General features: G+C 38.9%; 1 protein-coding gene across 3 annotated transcripts in view; it reads right to left on the bottom strand.

Moving 5' to 3' along the window:
• Nucleotides 1-24,632, bottom strand: part of LRRC28 (leucine rich repeat containing 28) — a 51,952-nt gene that overhangs the window by 6,438 nt on the left and 20,882 nt on the right. For all 3 annotated transcript variants that reach the window (XM_021407399.1, XM_021407401.1, XM_021407400.1), the window contains 4 exons: nt 12,795-13,001; nt 6,233-6,335; nt 2,781-2,956; nt 1,123-1,282 (listed from right to left, as the gene is read on the bottom strand). In XM_021407399.1, the coding sequence (XP_021263074.1) occupies nt 1,123-1,282; nt 2,781-2,956; nt 6,233-6,335; nt 12,795-13,001 (646 nt within the window). The remainder of the gene's footprint in view (nt 1-1,122; nt 1,283-2,780; nt 2,957-6,232; nt 6,336-12,794; nt 13,002-24,632) is intronic.

Genomic DNA, 24,632 nt, shown 5'->3' with positions numbered 1-24,632 from the left:
CCCTAATGTAGAGCCTTTAAGATCCTGAAAGAATTCTACATTTCCTCCCACTGACCCCATATTTGTAGTCCTATCCTGGTGTGCTGGGCGACAAGGAGACATTGCCGCTTGGCGTCTTTGCGGTCAGGATCAAGGAGGTGTGCAAAAGTTACCTTTACCATAAGCTTACATCTAATAATGCTGGATAAGCACATACTGCTTATATAGAATATGACAATTCTTCTCTGCCATATCCTTCCCAAAAGGGAAGAGGGCACAGTCATTAGAGGGAAAATAATCACAGAGGGAAAGGAATGCACATGAGCAAAATGCATGACAAATTGTAAATTCAAGCTCGGTATTGGTAAATTTAGGACTAAACTCAGAGTACTGGAGCCCAGATTAGTAAGCCTCCTTTAAAATCACTGCAAAACAGTCAGTTTTAAGGTATTATCTTAAAGGCATTTCAAACCTTTATCTACATGAGGGCAATGCTCTGTGAATCACAGTGTTTGGTCCCTCCTATGACTACTATCTAGCAAGCCAGTAAATACACGTAGGTTGGTCTGCCTGACTTGCAAACCCTGCAGATACATTCACAAGTGCTCTGATGATACACTAAGGTATTTTTAACATACATTTTAGAGCAAGCCATCTTTTTCACAATGCAGCATGCTTCCAATGCATATCTTAAAATAATAAGCATAGAAATAAAATATTTTACTTTAGAATATTTACTTAAGCTCTGGCTTTAGAGCTTTTCCCTGTTTTTAATCCTGGGTTACTTTTATGTGGTGGTGGCATTCTTGAGGCAGGGCACAGAGCACAGTAAGTATTGGTGTTAGGCCATATTTCCTTCCAAGGGCACAGAGGTACCATGCATGTGTTGTATCACCACAAATAAAACAATCCCATCATTTCAAAGCTCTTCACCATCTAGAAGGTGTCAAACAGGTAATCCTTACAAACAATCCAACAGGAGTGCATTGGTTTCCTTCCAAGAGATTTGTCAACTCTCACATGCAATTGTTGGACAGGGGCTTTACATCTGAAAGGCTGTTAAGCCAAAAGATATATATATACTTTTTTCTATAAGGTTTTTCTTTTTAAACAAAACCCCAGAGTAATTTCCTGTATAATTACCCTTGATGCAATCCTGCCATTGGAGTTTCCCTTAATGGAAAGAGCTTTGGGTAGACAATGGTAAACATCGGCTGGCTGCAGCGGTGACAGTGTCCCAAGGGACAGTGTAGCAATTCCAAGAGGCTTTTTGGTAGTGAGATTGGAGTAAGGAAATTCAAATCTAGAGAAGAAAAGAAATAAAAAAGAGTTGTAACAAAATAACTGCATGATAAAGTCCAACACAAGAAGTAAGACCCATGGACAGTTCAGAAAACCAGCTCTGTTGTTTTCTTAAAACTTGGTTAAAAGAACAGCAACATAAAGGAGGTGACACCAATTAAGGCAATGCATATGGTGCTTTCCATGTACAAGAATTCCAATTCAAGAAGCTGAACGTGCAAGTTAAACATCCATAGGCATAACATGAATTGGGTCCAAAAACACAGTTGAAAAAATACCATAGCTCAAACACATAACAAAACTCAGTACTATGCAATACAGCATTTGTGGACATGAAGATGGTCTAGACAGGTGTTTAGAAATTAACGACAACAGCAAATTCTGAGAAGAACGTCAGTATTATTTAATTAAAATGTCAGCAACCAACCCAGTAGCAGGCTATGAGTGACAGCATGACAAAGAGTACATTTGCATCAGAAACAAAAAGTAATATGGCATAGCCAAGGAAAGTCTAAAGAAAAGTAGTCCACTCACTTCTGTCACACTTCCCTAACAGCAGTCAGGTATTTAGCTGCCCCCCCAAACTAAACAACTAAAAACCTCTCATCTCCCAGCCATGTGCAGAAATATAGAACAGAGACAATCCTATACTGATCAATTAAATTGTTCTCTGGATCAGCTAATGCATTTTTCACAAAGCAGACATTTCCTGTTTCCCTTTAGTATTCCCACTCTAACTCTCCACCCTTCCGTCTTCTCCCAGGATGCCATTAACAGGGGAGATAGTACATCCAAATCTCAAAATCTGAATCCGCAGATATTCTGATATTACTAACTCACGTGACTGCACGATGCATAACCAGATCAGCCAAGGGCCAGTTTACAGCAGAGAGTCTGAACTGGGGCAGAACTAAAACAGCTCAGCTGTCACACTGTACTGAAATGGCCAACGGCTGCTAGCGTTTCTTTTGCCTTATGTATCACAAGCCTGCCAGTTTAGGAGTGTGCTGCCTGGCAAGAAGCTGCATTGTTGGCTGATGCATCTAATCTTGCCTCAGGAACTGTATTTCTCATTCCCTATTTCCATTAAAGAGTTCCTCCTGCAAAAAGCATCCTTCTTAATACAGTCCTCAAGAAACCATTTCTAACCATCATTCAACTTCAGAAACTGTCCTTGGATCCCTTTTTTTAAAAACATTTTTTTCTTGTAATACAGCATTTCAAACAGAATTGGATTAAATAAATCTTTTAAAATATTCATCTTTGTCCTGCTCTTTGAGAAGCTATGTCAAATGTTACTATCGTTACAGAAAGAGTGGAAGTGCTTTTCTGGCAATCATAGAATGGCTTGGGTTGGAAGAGACCTTAAAGATCATTTAGTTCCAACCCCCCTGCCCTGGGTAGGGACACCACCAGGTTGCTGAAAGGCCCATCCAGCCTCTCCTTGAGCACTTTAAGAGATAGGGCATCCAAAATCTGAAGAACACAAAGATTCCTACCTTTTAAATACACGTAGTAAGTGTTATAGAGGGTCCTCATAGCCAATTCTTGCAAAGGCAGCACATGATCTGTTTCTGTCCCTATAGACTTCACCTCTGCTGGCAGGAACACAGTTAACTGTCCCGATGAAAAAGAGAGCAGTTTCACCTCTGAAACTTGAATTGGAGAACCACATCTAGAAAGACACAAGACATTTAAGAAGTAGTTATAAAACATTAAGTTAACTTAATGGGGAAACCCAAATTACCAACCCCAAGCACACTCGATACTGTTGTTTAGTGCAGCATCGTTCTAGGAATCACTGCAGAATGCAGTATGTATGGACACTCATTTTCTTAAGATGGAGTTGGACTCTGTCTCTAGAGGTCCCTTCCAACCCCTGCAATTCTGTGATTCTGCAATCTCCCAACCTTTGGTGACATATCACAGGACATCTGGGGGTCTTCACTTAATCAAATAACTTTCAAAAGCTAGAGAAATAAGTACACAGTCCCAAGAATGTGAGCCAAGTGCACTACCAAAGTAACAGACATTATCTCATTTAGCCTCCAAATGCCATATATTACTAAATATTTAAAATAAGGGAGCAATCTAATACTTAACAATTCATTTCCCTTATCTTGGATCATCACTGGAGAGTGATAATGGGTCTCAACTACAGTATATGCAGCATACACGTGAGCTACAGCCAGAAAGAAGTATGATTCAGGTGCTAGTCAGTGATTATTTCCTATGTCCTTCCCTATCCGTAGAGTTCCTTTGAAAAACAAAAACCAAATAAAACCCCAGCTCAAATTGTAAGGGGAAGATCCTCTTTCAAGTACTAACCTTGTCCTTTCCAAATTGTAGTAAGAAAAAGGAAGGTTACTGGGATTCAAGGAGAGAAATTCATCCAGTATTAAAATAATGGTTCTTTACGTTATCCCTGTTGCAAGTTATCATACCAAAGAGGCAGGCATAAGAAAATTCTACTAAGAAGTTGGGGAAATCAACAGGAGAACTTAAATTGTTTATGACAACTTAAAACTGAAGCCAAGAGCAACTCGTTAGGGCCAGTCCTAACAAATAGAACATGAGCACAAATTTGTCAGCCTTCCCAGATGTTGGACCTAAACCTGAGGTAACTGCTTTCATCCTTATCAGATGTGAAAGAAATGTGGTAGAACTTCTCTGATAAGGAAGAATTTCATCCTCTCCAATTAAAGAAAAAATACCTCAGAGAAACAGGCAAAGAAGAGCAGCATCAAGAAGCAAGTCAATAAGCCTCTTGTTTAATATTTAATACTTCCCCACAGACCTTTAAGGGAGGTAAAATACAATCTAGAATTCAGAGATCCAATATTCCAACAATTCCTTTTCCAGCATTCCATACCTAAATAATTAGCTATCACAACCAATAAATCTATAATACCATATTTTCAAGGTTATCAACCCCATACCAACCTAGATAGAAGACAAACCCCAAAAACTCATTACAGTTTCTGTAGATCATAATTGTCTATTTGGTTCACTCTGCGTAAAGTGTGAATCTATGAGAGCCCACTGCAGCACACAAAGCAAGCAAGCAAAACAGAGCATCGAGAGGAAAGATTTAAGGGATGCATCCTTACATTTGGACGTATTAGGGAAAGAATCAGAACCTGTGAGTAATTCCAGGTGCAAGAAGAGAATTGTAAAAACCAAAAAGCAGGTTTAAAAGGCAGGGGAGAAGGGGGAAAGATGCTCTATCCAGCTAGAAAAAAAACTGGAGCTGCAGAAGACCCTTGTAGAATAAACCACAGTGAGGAAAACACTGTGACCGCTTATTGGCTTCTTTGAACAAAGAGTGACAGATACCTAGCTGGAAACTATAAAATCCCACCTGCAAAAACTAAGATTAAAATTTGCATACTGGGATCATCACCGCTTACATAAAAGACTTTCTCCATCAGTCTGACTGCAGGATTCCCAGACAGAGATTCATTGCTTAGACAATGCAATATATATTCTATTTTCAGAAATCTAGCTTTATATTAGTAACAGCAACATGGCAGATTTAGTTGTCCTGTGGATGACCAGACAGAGAACTAAAGCCTGGAACTTCAAACATTTCGCCTGACCTCTGGAAAATCTGCACTGGTTACTAATGCTTTCTTAGAAGGAACGTAGAATGGCTTTATAACATAAAAACAACTATCTGACTGGTACACAAGTGCACATACTAATTTGGGTACTGGAAATCACTCTTGTGTTTTGGATCTTTATTAAGAACAGGACTTTTTTATTATTATCACATATTATGGAAACTGAATAGTTACAAAAGATCAGTGCAAAGATAAATACAATTTTCCCTGAGTATAAAATAAGGAGCAAGGCCAGGATAGTTGGACCACGCTCGCTTGAACATTTTCTGCATTATCATTAGTGTTTTGGTCACGATCGATACAGTTCTATTACCTGTTGGGCATTTAATGTCTTTCTTACAATTTATTATTAGTTCTGAAAAAAGTGAAGGCTAGAAATAATTTTCCCTGAAAAACAAAATCAGAAGTTTGAGACTGCACAAATTTCATGCAACTGCAAGTATTTAAATATCACACAACCAGCTGACATGAATATTAGAAAAACCTTAAAATGCCAAGACTCAGCATCTCACATATTGCAATAGAGCACAGGCTGTAAAGGGGGAATTTATATTTAATATAAGATCTGCTGAGAGCAAGCATACCAGAAATTTATAATTAGATGGTAATGAGGACAATCCTCCTCTGATCAGTGTTATACCAGTAAGGCTCCATTCATTTCAGCGGTGCTGATCCTAATTTATGCTAGTGTCAGTACAGAAAGAATTAAGCCACTGTCCTAGTCAGACCACTTTTTCCTCACATCCTAACCACAAACATGAGACAACCTAGGATATTTTTAAAATGCACACTTAAAAATATATCTGTCAATCCACAATTCCTTAGAAAAAACCTACTTACTGTAGTTAGTATGTACCAAGACTTAAGAGAAGCTGATACCGGGACATAAAAATGAGCAGAGCTGCATGTGGCATTCCAAGATATGGCCCAAAATTTAGAGAAATATGAGAACTTATGAACTGGATGGATGGTGCAACACACGAAGAAACAGTTTGTGCATTCTTCAGTTTTGGAGATTTTGTGAAGCTTACATTTCTGGCCATCTTTAAATGCAGCTAGCATTCAGCTTTGGGACTTACATTATCATTATAAACTCCTTCAGACTAACTGCACCGACTTACGGCTTAACATGAAAATACTGAAAGTCAGCAATTAATAGAACATTTGTTGCAAAAGTAGAAGAGCTGGCAGCTGCAGTAATCCTCCTTAAACTAATGTTAATTCTGAATCTATCACAAGAAAATTCAGTTGCATCATAAAGGCACATATTTATGAGAAATTTTTCAACGGAACACATTTGCAAAACATTTGATTTAATTCACACCTACCCGCTGCAACCAATGACTTTATTATACAGGAAGGATGGAAGGCCTTTGAGATGAATGTTGTTATCCACATAAACATATTGGAGCTCCCGCGAACGACCTAAATCTGGGTTTAGGAAACAAGAAAAAAAGTAAGGGGGAGAAGGGATGACAGCGACAATTCTGAGCTAAGTGATTCTTTTTAATTATAAATAAGCAAATCAGATTCAATGACAGCAAACAAATTAGTACTTCCCAATTGTAAAGTTTTGAGCAAGCTGTTTTAATAATTTCGAATGCCTTTTCCAACTAGTTTTCAACTGATCCATAATAAAGCTCTTTCCCGTAGATCAGAAAATCCCCTTTAAAATTTTATTCTAACCAACTCCAGTTGAGCTTGAAGAAGAAAAGTGACAATTCATTTCAAATCCTACAGTGCATCCTTTTACTTTTGCCTTTTTTGTTGTTGTTTCAACTCAGAGGGTGGTGAGGCACTGGAACAGGTTGCACAGAGAGGTTGCAGATGCCCCCCTCTGGAGGGGCTCGAAGCCAGGTTGGATGGGATCGGGGCAGGCTGATCTAGAAGAGGCTGGTGACTGTGCCCACGGCAGGGGGGTTGGAACTAGATCATCTCTAATGCCCCTTCCAGCCTAAGCCGTTCTGTGATTCTATACTGCATCAGGTCAAATCTCGTTTTCATTAATACTGCACTACTGAAATCACAGCCTTATCTGTAAAGTAGTGAAGAAAACTGTAGATGTGGTCTGTCCCACTCTTTCTACTCTCCAAGAAGAGATACTCATTTAACTACGTTAGCCGTAACTAGGTACCAACCAGTGATCATTCAGAAGCAAGTCTGCGAGATATGCCAAATTACAGAACACGAGAAAATACACAAGCATTAAACTGCAGGCTATTATGCAGCAGAAGTCGTGGTTATAAATAAACAATCAATATATCTGAACATGAGCTGCTTATTATTTCTGTTAAAATATTCATGGCTGGCAGTCAAAAGAAGCAAGCAGAGCACATTTAAGCAATACTTTCATGGACGATAACTATGTTAATATTTCCAGATACAACCACATAGGTATGGAATGATTTTATTTTTGTTTAGCAAACTGAAGGGGAAAAAATAGAGCAAAAGGGGAAAATTTCGGTTTCTAAGAATAATTCTCAGAAGGAATAGTTTTGCTTATCAGCAAGATCCACTCAGCCTGCTATCAAAAGAAGTGAAAAACTAAGGAAAGGGAATGGCTCTTTGTAAAGAGAGTTTTGAACTGTCAAAGCTGACATGTAGGATCATGTTGGCAGTCCATTTCATCTGTAGCTCCTATGCCATTCAGCATACCAGGTTAGGAAGAGACATGTGCATTTAACACAAACCAAGCAACGACATTTGAAAGCCTCTGAGCTTTGGAGGAGATAACTGCAACCCAAACAAATTGCATTGTGAAAAGCCATGTGTATACCTCTCAACTTCTTAAACTTTCATGAGCGTGTTATAGAAACTAAGCAAGATAAACAAGCCTTTGGCTGAGTCAGCTACATTGAAAGCTCCAGTAATATCGACTAGTTCTGACTTCCTATCTTTGTCAACTGGGAATTAGCATAAAAAATGAATGTAGCTCCTGCCCCTTTTGTAACAGCAGCCAAGAAGGGAAGAAAAATTTAAACAGATTTAATAAGCGATATCTCTATTCAGCTATTCTGTTTGCAGTAGTGATCTTTCATCATCATTCCTTATTATGATGATAAGTAACACAATCCCTTTTTTAATCACAGAGTAGTTTCACTTTCACATAGAGCTTTGGGTACCACTTTACAGAGATAAAGCAAATGACATTTGAAATGATCTCCCCAAACATTTGGCCATCTTAAAATACACTGAACGTCTTCAGCTGTCACCCACTTGACTAGCAGCTGTAAGTATCAGAAACCTCACAGGCTCGAGCTGAGGAGCTTTAAAGAGTGCCACATCATCACGTCTTCAGTCTATGGAAGAAGAACCAATACCCACAGAAAACTAACACGCTCTGCTTCTGAAAGGAAAATGTTAACATAGAAAACTTCAGTTCTGATTTTCTTTTAATACAGGCTCTTACCCTGCAATCTATCGAGGTTTTGTAACAGGTTTCAGGGACCATAACTGGGGCGTTGCTCAGAGTAACTGGACCTCAGGGGACGCTTTTACCCATTACACGCTTCTTTGAGCCTGTCCCAAAGATACTCTAGTTCCAAGAACCACCTCCTGCATCCCTCAACTGTCCTGCCCTAAGAAAGAAGTACAAATACCTCTGCTGACTGATTGGCACCGCTGCGCGATGCTGCTGTGCACCGCTAAGAGTTAACACCTCAAAAAAGATGGGGTATTGAGACTCAGTATGGCAGGGCTGAAAATAGTTTAGCGAAGTTCTGGGATATTTTTAGATGAAACAAAAACATCCCTATCCTACAATGAAGAAAATATTGCAATATCAAGGAGCTAACACCGCAAAGTATTGTAACGGTGGAAAACAATTACTCAGTAAAATTAAAAGCAAATAGCACAGAACGCTGCAATGTGAAGGAGCAGTGCCTCATGCTGCAGAGACCAATCTGGTGAAGAAGAGCAGAAAACTACAGGCTGCTGGGGCAGCTTGAACATGATACTGTTTAACTCATTAATGTAGAGAATGGAAGGAAATTTTAAAAGAGGGCTCATCTTGCTTATTTCCACACAGATGTATGCAAATGGGCTGGAAATCAAGCAAGTCAAAAAAAGCCCTAAAGCTGTTCTTTTCATACGCGTTTAGGGGTGGGGAGTTCGGCTGCATCTCATCTCTTTCCTCCGTCTTTATCTCATGCTATGTTTAGATTCTAAGTTCTAAGCTGAATGCATTTCCTAGGTAATTAAAGCAAATTTTTGGACGTTAGACAAAATATTTCAGTAGGAAAAATCCTACTCCCAAAGCCAAATAGCCTTTAACTATAAATGTTCCTTTGATATAGTTTCTTTGCATTAAGTAACCAAGCATTTTCCAGTCCCCAAAAGATGTTTTTTCAAGTCTCAAACCCTATCCATAAAGCTTAAATTTAAATAAAGCATCACTTTAAAAAGCTCTTTGTATCCCATCTCCACTAATTTTTATGTCTTATATCAGTCAACAAATATTGTTCAAAATTCTCTAGAAAACACAGTCCGCAAGAACTTGGTAAAATAAGGAAGCTGTCCATCTATGAAAAGGCTAAAGCTACAAAGAAGGTTTTTATGTGGCTTTTGCAAGCACTGTACTGTCTAAAACACTTCCACTTTTCCTCCTTCCAGGCTCCCAGATCAAAGACATTTCTCCCAGAAATGACCCAATGCCATGAGTCCTGAACAAACCCCAATTCTATTTTCTTTTTCCTTTATTTTTTTTTTCCTTGTCTTAACCTCAGGGCCCTGGCATATGCATTCCACATGGCTGAAGATGGAACAAAAGCTCTTGTGTGTCTGCACTGATGCTCTTTTAACCATACTGCAAGGGCAAGGACACAAAAGCAGCATATACTGAGGTAGAATAAGACCTTTGTTTACTGTGCACTGATAATTACTAGACCCATTTTCTAAGCAAAAAGTGCACATAAACCCCTAATAAAGTGATATAACACTGAGTATTTGCTGTCATAACATCCCCTGTATACTTCAGAATTTATGGCCTATTTTAATTATATTTGTACTCTATTACATAAATCAATTTTACTTTTGCAGTGTCATCAGATTCAAATTTCTGCTTGCAGTGGAATATGTTTTCAGGCACTGGAGCATTGGCTAGTGGTAAAATTTTCCAGTTAACTTTCTATCAAAATGTAATTTTGATTATAAGAAGACTGATATAAAGGGATCTGTGGCTCTATCTGCCATTCAAGAACAGAATTCCTAAGACCACTTATTAGGACAGCATGAAGGCCAGGGACAGAAAAAGAAGCAGCAAATACATAGGGCTGGCCAGAATGCAATTTCCAGCACAGCTTACGCATCTGATTTGGGCATTTACAGAAATTTATTAGGAAGGCCCAAAGATTCAGACCCACACGCTTGTTTCTTTGAGGATAAACCAAAACACTGTGGAAAAAATAGAAATACCAGCATATCCAAAAATTAGATGTATTCTGCACAACCGATGACTAATTCTGTGTTATTTACCTATCTGCTTGTTTCCCTACCACTTATACAAGTCAGAGCGGCATAAGATATTACTGAATTTGGCAAAACTGAAAAATAGTATCAGAATTTTTTCTTAAGATACACGTGCCCTCTGACTCAGGAAGGGTGAATATTACCGCGTCCAAGAACACACAGGGCAAAATACTCCCCAGCAGCTATCCAGCAGTGCAGTGAAGTCGCAGTGCTACTGCCAGAATCAATCTAGCACCTATCAGTCTAGGAACAGGAAAACGCCGGCTTGCACTACGTGTAACAGGGGCTGTACAGGCAGCAACAAGGGGCACAGTTAGCCGGGGAAAAATGGGTACCTTGCCACGCTTGATGTCAACCACCATACGAAATAATGCAAATCACACTTGAAAAAGCTTTAAGCAACACGTTCCAAGCGTGGACATTTCTCCTACCACAGACGTGCCTCTTAAAAAAAGCGAAAAAACATTCTTTGGAGGTGTGTAAGATGGCTGCCTTCCTACTGAGCTCCCTCCCAGAAAAACAACTGTTAGACGATGACTGCTCGAACATGGCTTCTTTCCTGCAGTACCTGTCACTGTTCTTTAACCTCTCTAGCCATAGGCATCATTAATGGAGAAGTTAGATGTAAGTATATAGAAAAATTAGCCAGCACGTGCAGCTAGCAGAAATATGCTACAATTATGTCTCAACTTCAGTAATACTCCAACACTCCATGTAGTACAGCGCACCAAGGAAAACGTTTTCCCACACAGCAGAAAATAGATTTCATCTTTTTTGCTTTTCAATGCACTCTATTTGATTTCATCACATCTTGACCACTCTGAAGCCTTCCGATTCTTCACCAAGGAGGATTAAACATTTACATTTATGCCGGGCTGCTTTTCCTCTGAACTCTAGGATTTATGATTCAGTTTCATATTTGCAGATAGCAAATTATCTCCAAATGTTCACCAGTGAGTCACTATTAAGAACTACCGAACAAGGTCAATTGACAGTCTTTGATGTTTCCCATTATTTTAAAAGTTCCTTTTGAATGTTTTGAATTTGAGTCTAAAAATAAAGAAAAAAGGTGTATCGTTATATTACAGATTTATTTCCTCCTTTTGAACTTAAAACACATGAGCAGATCTGTGGCTCATCCAGGTCACAGCACGCTCACAGATAAGCTACCAGCACAGAGGCAGAGAAAACTTCCACCCTTTAATATTTCACATCTTATCTTAGTGAACAACACCTTATTTTTGAAAAATTAAAAATATTCTGCTTCTCTCATGAAACAGAGTTAGAAATATTTGCCAAACTGGGGCTCGCTACTTCGCTTGTTTCAGATGGTACTGTGAAGTCTGGATGATGCATCCTGGAACTCATTTTCTCATTTATATAATGACATATGTTGGGACATAACTGAAACACCATGTCTGGAGACATTATTTGCACTTGTCTGTAATATGAACTAAGGTGCTAAAAAAAATAATCAGAAAGATTCAACTGCTTTAAAGACTGAATTGCTAGTACTGAAAAAATTAAGCCTATACAGTTAAATTAATTTAGAAATAAAGCCATCCCATTTTTAGTCACCTCAATTTTCATCTTTTCAATGCTATTATCAGAACTTCATCTGCACCTAATTAACCAAACTCTAGGAGTATTTAGTAAAATCTACCAATAACTATTCAACTGGCATGGCAAATCTGCATGCGTGTATTTCAGCAGAGATTAGCCTACTGACACATGGAAGATGTCTCGTTTTGCAGGGACAAAATATGCAGTCCACCCTTTCCAAAGTCACAACTACTTCCCACAACAAAAAACCACTTGCTCACTGCACCTCCTGCTCTTGAAGGACAGCCTCTACACTTCCAAACTTAGAAAGGGTTGAGGAAAAAGCAGATGAAGTTTTTCTTGTGCCGCTGCTGTGAAAGTTTTGATGGATGCCTAAACACCATACAAGCTAAATCTTAGGTAGACTATTCAGTACTGACATTCCTACCAATGAAAATGATCACTTACATGGATTTACTGGGACTCCATAGCACATTTCCAACCCTAGCTGAAGAATCTTACTTAAACACCACATCCAGCAAACAGAAGCAGTTCATTACCTACAGCGGTGGAACTCAGATTACATAGTACTATATTTAAACAAGACATCATTTCAACTTTTTCCCCCCTCAGCTAAAAATAAAGCAGATTTGACAGATGACCTATTGCTTTAGAGCAAATATGAAAACTTAACCTGTATTTTTTTCATTTATTAACAGATTTTCTACAGGTCTCATCACTAAGAACTCCTAAAACAGAGTTTGAAGGGATCAGAATGGATGAAAAATCATCTGTTGCTTTTTTTTTTTTTTTTTTTAGGAGGAGGATGCTTCCCCATCCCTTCTCTGACCCACCCCCAGCCCAGTGAAAGCAAGGACTCACCGAGAGGCAGAAATGCAAGGCGGTTCCCAGCCATGGAGAGCTCGTTGAGGCTTGGGAGCTGGCACAGATGGCGGGGAACATACCACAGGTGGTTCCGGTCTGCAGTCAAGTACTGCAGCGAGAGGCACATATGCAGCCTTTCAGGTAACGTTATCAAGCGATTGGTTGAGATATCCAGCGTTTGCAGCTCCCTCAGATCTCCAACCTCTACAATCCAAAGAGGACGCGTTGAGATATGTTAACGTAACTGTTTTCATAAGCATGACCAGAAAAGTGCTCACTTAAATCAAAAACAAAAGCTCAGCTGTTTGCTGTCCTGCTTTTCCTCATAAAATACTGCTGAGAATCTGTGTTCAGAAACAATACTAGTTATCTCTATCACCATAGTCTTTCAGATCTTTTTGATAAGCAACAGCACGTTTCTATATGAGCTCTCTCAACACAGTGCATTCCTAATCTGTTGATTACTACTAGCAACTTCAAGCAGTATCTGGGTCAAAATTGGAACAGGCCAAAACAATTAAAAAACCCATTACATAACTTGCTGTTACCAAGGGAATTCTGCATGACCCCAAATTCATGCAAGTTCAAATTAATATTATATACTTTTAACATTTGAGGATGCAACTTTGGTATCAACTTAAGTTATTAGGTTATATTGTAAGAAAATATTACAGTAAACTCTAAGTGATAATTTTAGTAGCTACAGTTTCTAGAGATTTTCTCTTCGCATTTTCACAATCTGGTTTGCATTTTTAGGAAAAGTAGACTATTTTGCATTTTATATAATGCTGCTGGACTTCTACCGCAGATACCAATGAAGCTTTTCCAAGTCAGCAAGACGCTACCAAACAAGTGGCCTCCCTTGTGCACCACAGTCATTTCCTTGCCTCTGGCCTTCGGGATCAGGGCACCCTTCTTTAAGGGCAGACTGAGAAATATGTTAAGAAGCTCTATAGGTTTGCTAATTGATCAGGTACTTCCTTACAGTTACTCTGTAAATTAAGTAATTCTATCCATTATTGTGCCCAAACATGGGGAAACTGAGCAGTTTTGCTTTGTTTGTTTATACAGCAATGGAACTAACTCGCTGAGCTCTCAGAGCCCCCAGTTCTCATGGCAATTCACAGCAGAACCAAATTTTCTTTGCCTTCAGCTGAATGAAATCAGCTCTCACATCTGACGGCTTCTAAACAAGGCTCACCAGAATTTTCTAGACTGGAAACACCAAGCAACCTACACAACCCACAGTCAACACAACCTGCATAATTTACAGACCTATCACTAGTTATTTGTTGTTGTTTGTTTTCAGAGATAATAAATAGGACAGTACTGTTAAAGCTCGGGAGAACCTGTTGTGCCCTGCAGCTCCCTCTGCAGCAGGAGCTAGAAAATCCACTATTCCCTGAGCTCTGGTAGCATCCCTGAGCATCTTGTACGCGACGTACGAAGAGGTAAACAAAACACCAGGTTAATTTCAAGCTGTCTTCTACGCAATGGGAGAAAGAGCAAGTCTGAAGTTGACCTTGGGAAAAACTGCTAAAATTTTACTTTCAAGGCTGGAAACATGACAAGGAAAAAACAAAAGGAATATATAATGCAATTATTAGCAATTCTCAGAAAAACAGTAATAAAAGTTTGTGTGTGCACTTAAGAAGAGCTGTTGCCCGCTACATAAACCCTAGCGTTAACTACAATAAAGAATCAACAATGAAGTATGTGCATCTGTTAATAAAATACTGACAGGAACTGCAGCTACACACAGCTGCCATTTTCCAAACCTCTCTCAGTTTCAATTTTAACAGCAAGTGTAAGCTTTCTTAGTAGTTTTTGTTTTGTTTTGTCTTACTATAAGACTGAATAGCAAGAGCAAAGTGCCATCTAAATAGCAAAAGATTACTGTGCTAAAGAACTACAGTAGGGCAGTCTAGTTTTTAAAGAGTTTTATATTCATCTCAAAAAAAGACATATGCTTTAAAATAGTGACAGGAAGAGAGCCACCTACATTCAGCCAAACCACTGACCACATGCAGTCAATAATAGGCCTAGCTATTTTCATACACTAACCTTTTTCTCTGCCACTAAAAACAGTTTTCTAATTCAGTTTAGGTCCAAAACCCCATAAATGTTACGGTTGGCAAAGCTGGCAGAATTTCAAAGGCATTGCTAGAATGATATGTTTCAAATCTAAGAGGAAATAAAAGTATTCTCACTTTATCCTTCATCCAAAAAACACATACTCGTCCAAAACTTCATCCTCTCTACCTTAATCTTCCAATGCATACCAGATGTAAACATCCACTTTCAATCTACAGTGCCATATGTTACAAAAACACTCACCAACCCATGAAGTTAAAAAGTAAACCAAACCATTTAAAGTGCCATCAGATGAAAGATGCAACTCCCAGACTCCCCACCATCGCGCTGAATGCTCATTTCAAAGAACATGCTCAGACATTTACTAATGACAATAAGCTAGTTTCAATCCAAAGCAAAGGAAAATAATAAAGAATAATAACACAAAATATAAACAATCCATTAACAAGGTTTTCAAGCTTTTAGTTACTAACTACTATTACCCACGCTTTAAAAAAAAAACTCGCGACAAATATGAAAGGTATTTTATCTGACAAGCACAGTGAAAGGCTTACAAGGCCTCTCTTGCCATCACTTATCAAGCACTACATTTATGAAGGATAGGCTTTGGAAGTTTCAGGCAGATTCAGAAAACAGCTATTTCTAAGTAAGAAGAGTCAACGGGAAAGGGACTTATTGAGAGATTAGATTTTTTTTACTGGTTAAGAAATAGACAAAGGCAAATCACCATGAAGCAACATTCAGGAGTTCCAGTTACATTTAAATGGAACTCAAATGTGTAAATTAAAATTTATATTAGCTCTAGTATTAAGTTTAAGGCTATTAAAATCAACAAGGCAGGACTCTGAGCCCTTTCTGACATCAGGAGCTCCAAGAAATCCCCGGCAGCTGCTGAGCTACTGAGGACTCCTCAGACTGGTGGAGGCACACCAAGGCCCAGCACCTCGTTCCTGTGCCGATTCTTGGACCCGAGTATTTCAGCTGCGTCCATCTGCACAGATTACTGCCTTCACATACTGTTGGGCAATTCTGGGGCTTAGCCATATGGTACAAACGTGCTCATGGGGTGCTGTGCACCAAGTAGCTGACAGCCTGTAAATTCACATACCGCCTTACCTCACGGGAACTTAGACACAGGCTTGTAGCCAAAGTCCTGCCTACAGCCTTCTGAACGTGATTTCAGTGACACCGATGTACATATGAATATTTCAGACTATTCTAAAACTGCCAGCGCTCCGGTAATTAATTCAGCCTTTTCATCCTTATAATGTGAAGGCTCAGAAATGGTAACTGCAGCCCCGAAAAGCAGCCTTTGCAGTCATGGCAATAGCCACTTGGAGAAAGGTACAAGTAAACTGTCCTCTCATACGTGCGTATTTTCAAAAGAAAAGCTGCCTAATAAGTTTGTCTCTCAACAAAAGGAGAGAAAAGAAATATCAGTATACATTCTCCAAAAATATGTGAATCCTTCAAAGATTTTCAGAAAATTCGCAAAAATTATTGAACTTCTATCCAAAGGCCCAGCATTTATATTAACATATATAACAAGAGGGAAAAAACCTGGCTCAGGTGGCTTAAATACAATTTTTTAAAACTAATTCCCATGATTTAATCCAGAGAAGAGCCCATCTGTAAGTAACCAGCCTATGCAGCACAAGCATTGCCAAAGGCAATTCAAACCTCCTCAGCCTTTCGACAGTACAGTCCTCATCAGCTGAAGAACTCAAAAATAACTAAGAGCTTCCTTGAAAATTGAAGAGCAATCCTACCTCTTGTCTGATGGGCCATAACACAACATTTCACTCAAAGATAAATGAAACATACACAATTGAATTCGAGCAAACAGAAGGCACAGATTTAATTGAAATCAAACGCTGTCTGAGTCTTTCAATCCAAGTAAAGATAAAAAGGGGACAGGAAAGAACTACAGACCTACCTGCATGAGCATGCACCTCAAAGCAGGATGCTAAGAGAAAGCAGAGAACCTACAAGGAATGGAAAAAGGGACTAATCAGCAAAGAGCTGCCACTTAGAGGTCAGACTGTAGAAATTAAATTAAAACTGCCAGGAGGCCAGGAATATGGGAACTCACAGAGAAAATTAAAAACAAACAAAAGGTTTCTCAATAGGAAAGAGAGCAAGAAACTGAGAACTGGTGTCAATAAGGGGTAGGAATTGGGAGGACAAACCAAATATTAAATTAGCTTTTTGCATCATTTTTTCCCCTGTAAGAATAATGCTGCATGTGAGGACACAGACAGAATACCTCATGGGAACAAGGACAAAGCACTGAAAATTACCACATCCATTGCTAAAATGAAATGAAGCTACTTAGAAAATTTCCATTGCAGAACACTGAAAAAAAAAATGAGTAACATATCAGAACTGCAAGCTGAGGATCAGGGATTCTCCATGAATAAGACATTTCCTTGGATAGTAGCCTAGGACTGGAGAACAAACATAGTACCTGTGTTAAGTTAATGTAACTTGTGCTCTGTATTATCTTACATTAAGGGGAAAGAGCAACTAGGAATAACCAGGGACTAGAAGAACGAAAATGCAACCTCGATCATTCCAGATGTAAATCAAGTTATACTGGCTTATCTTTCTCTGATGAAATTTCTCAGTTAACACTTGGGTGTCATATCTCACAGCAAACAATTGGCATGGAAAATTATTACCAGTGGCAATATTCCTTGAGGGCATACTTTGTTTAGAACTTCTATTTTCTGCCATGGTAAAAATAATTGTTAGGTTTTGCTTTGGTGACGACACAAGCATTTCAAGTATTGCTAGCATGACAGACAATCCAATTACTGTATAGAAAGAAAAGCAAGAACATTTAGACTTCAGTGACTGAAGTGGAATGAAGAATATCGGCTTGAAACAATGGCAGAAGAGAGGGACTGGTTATGCTGGTTCACGGGTTACAAGTCAGCACTGAAAATAACTAATGCAATTCCTCGATCTAGCCAGATCATCAGGAACAAAGAAGTACATTAATACACCTTCATACTGTTAGCAGTGATGGTCCTGCTTTTATCATACAGACATGTCCATCTGGCACAACGTTGTCGGACACCCACTCTGCAAACCCAGCGCATGTTGCTGTCCCACGGCTGCAGCCAGTCTTTGCTATCTTCCATTCAGTTCATTTCTCTCCAGCCTGTGGTACCCACGGGGATAGATTCTTACTAATCTTTGCAGAATCAAGCGCTGTGAGGACTGGCTGTCATGTGAAGCACTGGACTTCATGCACCCAATGGTCCCTTTATATCCTGAAGTCCAAACAGAAAGCAGTGGATTGCCTCAGGAAGGGAACAAAGTGCTCGTGGCTACCACACTCAACGTATGAAATGTTCATCAACTTCCAGGAACCTCGATACAAGATCCATTTTCCTATCAGATCATACAACAAGTGAAAGACGTTTGAAGTTTTTCATACTCACAAAGCTTATTACCTGTTCCATTTGAAAGAAATATATAAATATCCACGCATGCCTGTAAAATTTCAGTGTGTTTCTATTATCAGTTTAAGAACTCTATCGCACAGGAAATACAAGTTTTAATAACCAAGAGCTTGAGGGAAAAGATCTTTTAGACCCACTCTAGGATGTCTCAGGAGAACTCACAGTTTTTAAAACAGTTAAAGCAAATTAAATAGCCTATCACATATTACATTACATTTACTGTCCTACTAAGCAGCTCACATTTCATGGCCTATAAAAAATGATAAAAAATAAATCCACTTGCACTAATTGGCACTTATGATAGACCTGTGCCATCATCAAACAAGGAAGTTTGACCATAACTGAAAATTGGAATAATGAGATTAAGGACAGAGAAAGGGGGAGGCGAAAAGAATTACATTTATATTTTGACACGGCTGTATGCAGAGCTTTTATCACATTGTGAGAGTTTGAAAAATGTTCTGTTTCTCATGACTAACAAACCTGAAGATGACTTATTCCTCTTTTTCTTACGCAGGCTAATATTTGCTCTGTAATTTAAGAGAAACAGACAATGGAACTGGAAGATGTGTTGTGATACTGCAGAAACTATTTCATGAATAATGTGTTTTTAAACAAGGCCCCCGGATGTGTTCACACCCATAAAAATTACATGAAAAAAGCTTCTATCCCAGCTGATTGAGCTCAAATCTGTCAAATTTAAGTAAACCTTGCTTCCACTTCACTTAGATTTCCTGACTGGCAAGAACAGAGTCCAAGTTTTTTTGTGGCACAACTGTTTTTCTGAATGAACCTACTCATGTAAGTAACACCTCAAAGATGTTCCCAATTCTGTTTCCCCTACCTCAGCCATTAACAATATAGACACTTTTCAAAATCATTTTGGCAGTAGACAAAACTCGAAATAAGTGCAACATACGCTGCTACTGCTCATACCCACATACAATCTTTTATCCAAACTGTCACTGCTAAATATCACGCACCAATTTAGTACCCAACCTTATTTACTTTGTATCATTGTTCACAAGCAAAGGTGGGAAGAGGGGTGTTCTTAAAGTCCAATCTTGCAAAACAGCAACTTCAGTTTAGCAAAGTGGCTGAAAACAGACATCAGGTGTGAGGGTCTCATTAAGGCAAACTCTTAGAAAGGTCAGTGGTTTCCCACGTCTTACCACAATTAAATTTAAACTGAGAATGCACTAAGTTGCCAGTTTCATATGCCCTCTCCCTCCTCAGCATCAGCACTGAAGCAGCAGGCTGAGCACAGATCTACAGCAGTCACTAGGCTGACTTTCATGTTTACCTCAATGCTCAGGCACCACACCTAAGCCCACGCAGGCCCCTGCGAAGCTCTGCTGGCAGTCACCCACACAGGCAGATCGATTCTCCAAAGACATCTTCCCCAGCAATAAGCGATGGGAGGAGGCACGCTGTGAGGAACCCGCGCGATGCCAAGAGAAGCAGCTACCACAGTTAAATAATGTGAGCAAATGCATAGGCTTAAGACAGATGCCTTGCCAAATCCCCTTATATAAGATATTACTTCTTTAAACTGTTATTCTTCAACTTGCAGAAGTGCTTGCACTTCGCTTGCACAAACACATGAGGAATTCTACTTTATTCCATAATTTGACCATCTAAATGAGAACATTAGAACAAACCTGATCGTAAATACACCAGAAATTAACATACGTGAGAATAGCCAAAAAGGATGGCAATAGGACAAGAGGAATAAGCGAGGAAAAAGGTTACGGCAATGAGTAAGGAGTCAGCCAAAATAACAGAAAGAGTGAGAGTCGGGGGGGAAGCAGCTGTTTATGCACAAAGGTAACTGCAGGCCATGAAACCATCGGCCTGCTTTCTTTCCTCAGAAAACAACTTATTTTGTTCCAGTGTGCTCTGCCTAGTAGTTTACTACTCCAAAGCGAGGTCCTGTTGTTCCACAAACATGTAATAGATGCAGAATTACTATGCTAACAGCTTTCTACAGTTTTATTAAATGATGTCCCAAATTTTGGATAGAGGAGCCAACATAAACCGTGAAGAGATAGAATGGTTCTTCAGCAAGTATACCACATGCAAAATTCTGCTGGTTCCTTACAAAAAAAGTCTCATTAAGGAATTGATGTATTTTTGCTGTTGTCTTTCCTTTGAGCAACAGCTGTTTACTTTTTAAGTATTCCTGGGTGGTACGAACATAAATGTGATATAAAGCATGAGATCTTTTATGTTTCTCTTGCTTTATTTCTGTCTTACTATCTTTACTGCTGCACATCACCTATAAGTCACGGTGCACTCATGTCAATACATGAAATGCAAAAAAAACCCCTTTTGGAAAACCTTTGTGAACAGAATAAAGAGCCAATGCTTTGAACTGAGATGCTGACCAGCAAGAGATGGCTTTGATTATGTGCAACAAACCAATCATTGCTTGAAAACAAGGTAAACAAATGAGCTTCCTGAGGAAGTGATTAAGGATAGCTCAGGAAGCCACAGACACAGCACCAATCCCAGCTCTAAGTTTCAGGACAGCTTTTTCCTTTCTTCTCCAGAGGAAAAAAATGAAGACAGCAGACTGGTCTCTCTGACAAACGTAGCTCAGTACTTAGGCGCTCCTAAGCCATTACTACTTTAGCATGTAATGCAAGGAAATTAATTAATTGCAATTAATGCAAGCAAAGACCTATCTGCTTTGACTGTTGCTATCAGCTGTTTTCAACCACCTGGAAAAAGGCACATCTTTGTTTCTTAGGGTTGTGATTTTTCACCATGCTTCTCCAAGAAATAACTAAATACGTAACAAAAGCTATAAGACCAGGTTAGATTTTCATCTTTCAGTGGAAAACTACTACACTGTGTAAAGCCAAATTATGCCCACTCATGGCAGATATCTAAGAAGCATCTTTCCTGAATGTCAACTGTCTCAGTAACAGAAAAAAAACACAACTACAAATTTGATTGGCAGAAGGGAAACGAAAAGAATCAAAGGAAGTTCTTTAGCTTGGAACCACATCTACAGCAGTGGAGTCACCTCATCTGTTTTTCAAAAGAATGCTAATGAATGGGATTGCCTTCACTGAAGTCCTATGGAAACAGAAGTTCTTCCAGTCCACTTCAGGGCACGAACTTCAACAGGCCAGCAGTCTACAAATTGCAACAGTAATTACAGGGGAGTGACTGGCTGAACATTCAGAAGAAATACTCCTATTACAATATAGGTGAAACTTAAATGAAAGCTGCAGATCCTGGTGCCCCTTCCCAGGAGCAGTAACAGGAGGTTCTCCAGCTCCTCCTGACTTTCCCAGCTCCTTTGTGCCCACATCTGCATCTTCAAGGACACTCAGTAGGCTGCTCTAATGATGAGGCAACATCTGAAAAATGGTACTGAGTAACTACTAGCAATTTCTAACCAAGATTGTTACCAAAGAAGACAACATCAGAGTTCAACCAAAACAACTGCAGCCATACCCCCATTTTCAAAATGCTGAGAGAAACTGCAAGCCTTACCTCAATCAGTGGACAACACCACTGCTTAGTATTTCGGACCAGTATGAAATAGACAAGGCTCGCAATTATAGTCCAAATAATCCCACACTTGGCCATGCCGAATTTCATTCTCTTAGATAAACAAGTAGTCCTAGTCCATAAAGCTCTCAAACATTAAATAATTACCAACCTGTGTATACTTTCTGTTGTTCTGCATCAAAGCTTTCAATAATGAATGACAATTTAATGCAGATTTGGACAATGCTAAGTTAAACATGGCCCTTTATTTCAAATACCACAGCAATAAAATTAAGGTAACCGAAATACAGGTATCAAACTCTGCGTGTGTGACATGAACCACAGGAAAGTTAATCTCATGTAATACCTCTGGTTCCACACACTCTCCTTATAGGCTTTTACCATTTACATTTACTGTCAGTAAATGATGCATTTTATTTTGCCTTCATTTATTTAATAGACCAGCTGAGTAAAAACAAAGGTATCAGTAGTAAGTAGTTTTGATTTAAATTTCTCACAATGACAGATGTAAAATAATATCCATTTTAATCTTACAGGCCACATGCAATATCTATACACTAAAATTCTTCTATTGCACAGCACTAACAATTTGTTAGTTCACTTTCAAAGACTGAATGATTTTATTCGCCAAGCTTCCCTGAGCATTCATGCCCTACTAGTGAATTACATTTGCTTAATGCACACATAAAATCAACTACCCGTTAATATAGCTAATCATTGTATGCAACTTAGAGAGCTTAGGGCAAGCAAAAAAAAAGAAAAAGGGAACCGAAGAGACAGAAGTTCATTCATAGACAGCTTTACTTTGTAAAGACTTAAGAATTTAAGGGGAAAAAAATAGTTTGCTTTCAGCATCCAACAAAACTAGAGACAAGAGCTATTTTCTTCAGTTGCAAATGTTGATTCCCTACAACAAATCAATTTTTTCAAATAACCAAGAGGTTTTACACAAAGTATGAGTAGCAAATGATTTTAAAAGTTCAGTTTACTGAAAATTACCTCTTAACTGAATAGCTGAATAGGATCTGTGAACTAACAACTACTGAATTCTATGAGCAAGACTGCAGCCCTATGTCTGTCACAGCAGACGCACGCTACTTAACTTCTACCCATCATCTTATGGTGGTGAATGATACAATTAAGTGCAATTTCTCCACCATGAATTTATTTATGGATCATGTTGGTAAAGACAGTAAGCACTGGCATAGCCCTGCTGAAAAGCTGTTTCAGCTTGCCTGGTTTACTTGGTCTTTGCTTAGGACCCTCCTGTACTGAAGTCAGCACAACAAAACACAGAGCTCTTCAGCAGTGGAGGACACTGCCATTTCTAATGCAAACCTGGAATTTGCTAAGCAGTTAACATTACAAATCCTTTTTTCACACAAAGTGATGAAGAATTTCACAGAAAAAAGACCCACGGTTTAGTATCTGTTCAAAGCTGAGGTTTTCTGAAAACCTGACTAGTGCTATTGAACATATTGTCTGTATTAGTTTTCTTATTACAGAAATACACCATTCGTATATGAAACACGTCCTTCTCAGCATACATCCAGCTCTTAAAATCTTGGGAGTTTTAGTCTCAGCCTTGTCCATACACATCTGTTCTCAGCCATATGAACAGCCATTGGAAATGTTTATGAGACAGGCCCTGAGCACCTTAAAATCCCCTCTAAGTTCAGCTTTGCCTTTGGGTAACATATCTAAAAGGAAGTTTTTTAGAAGTATTTTTTAAGAGCATCTGTTATGAAGTTTCAGATATGAGCTTCACATACATCACATGTCTTTAACCAGGCAATTGACAAAGTCAGATCTTTACTATCAGAATCATCAGCAGAAGAATTTAATGCTTGCAGATGAGTTACGAACTCACTTCCTCTGAAACTCCTTTACTTACAGAGATAGTCTGGTATTCAGCACTACACGACTACTCAACTTCACACTGATTTCTTAGAATACGTTGACTCTCTCTAATAAGCTATTTTTGCAACAATAGACAATCAAAAGGAACATAGCTACTGTAAGTCCCATATTCTTCCTCTCACAAGGAGAGGCCAACACATGCATTGCACAAGAAGGAGAATCCACCTCATGACAGCCCCGAGGTATGTTGCTCTGAACACGACTGTTGCCAGGCCTAACATGGAAAAGCCCTTGTATCGAATTCCACAGAAGAGGATTTGCTGTGCTCTTACAGGAGATTCAGCAGGTTGAAAGAAAAAGTTTCAAAGAGAAGGGAGTGACAACATGAAAAATGTTACACTAACTTACACATTTTATTATAACATAGTTCTTTTCTTACGTAAGAAAGAAGTTGAAAAATCCTAACAATTTCTTTGTGTTTTTTTTTAAAGCATGAAAACTCAAAAAACACATTATCTTCACATAGATCAAAGCATCCTATCATAATAAACCCAATGATGTCTACGTTCATGTTCAACAGTACTGAAGACAGTTGCGCAGGAAAGCAGCCAGCTGGGCAACAAAGTACCGTGCCACCTCAGCTATGAAGGCTCTCTGAGCTGCTGCCAAGAATCTGAAGATAGGAGAAAATTTGCCAGAGCTGTCAGCAATGTGTAGAGCTTTAGGGTCCACGCTGGTAAAACAGGAACTTAAAGGAACTATTAGTTATGATCATTTTTAATGGCTTTCAAACACTGATATAAACAGTATCTTCAAACAGCCAGTGCAAAACTGCAATGCTGAATTACATAACTGCAAATTAAATTCCTGGTAACCTGCTTTTCTG

Source organism: Numida meleagris, chromosome 9 (genome assembly GCF_002078875.1).
Source record: "Numida meleagris isolate 19003 breed g44 Domestic line chromosome 9, NumMel1.0, whole genome shotgun sequence".
Classification (NCBI taxonomy): domain Eukaryota; kingdom Metazoa; phylum Chordata; class Aves; order Galliformes; family Numididae; genus Numida; species Numida meleagris.
The sequence above is the reverse complement of the archived record's forward strand: the minus strand, read 5'-3'. Positions and strand labels throughout refer to the sequence as shown.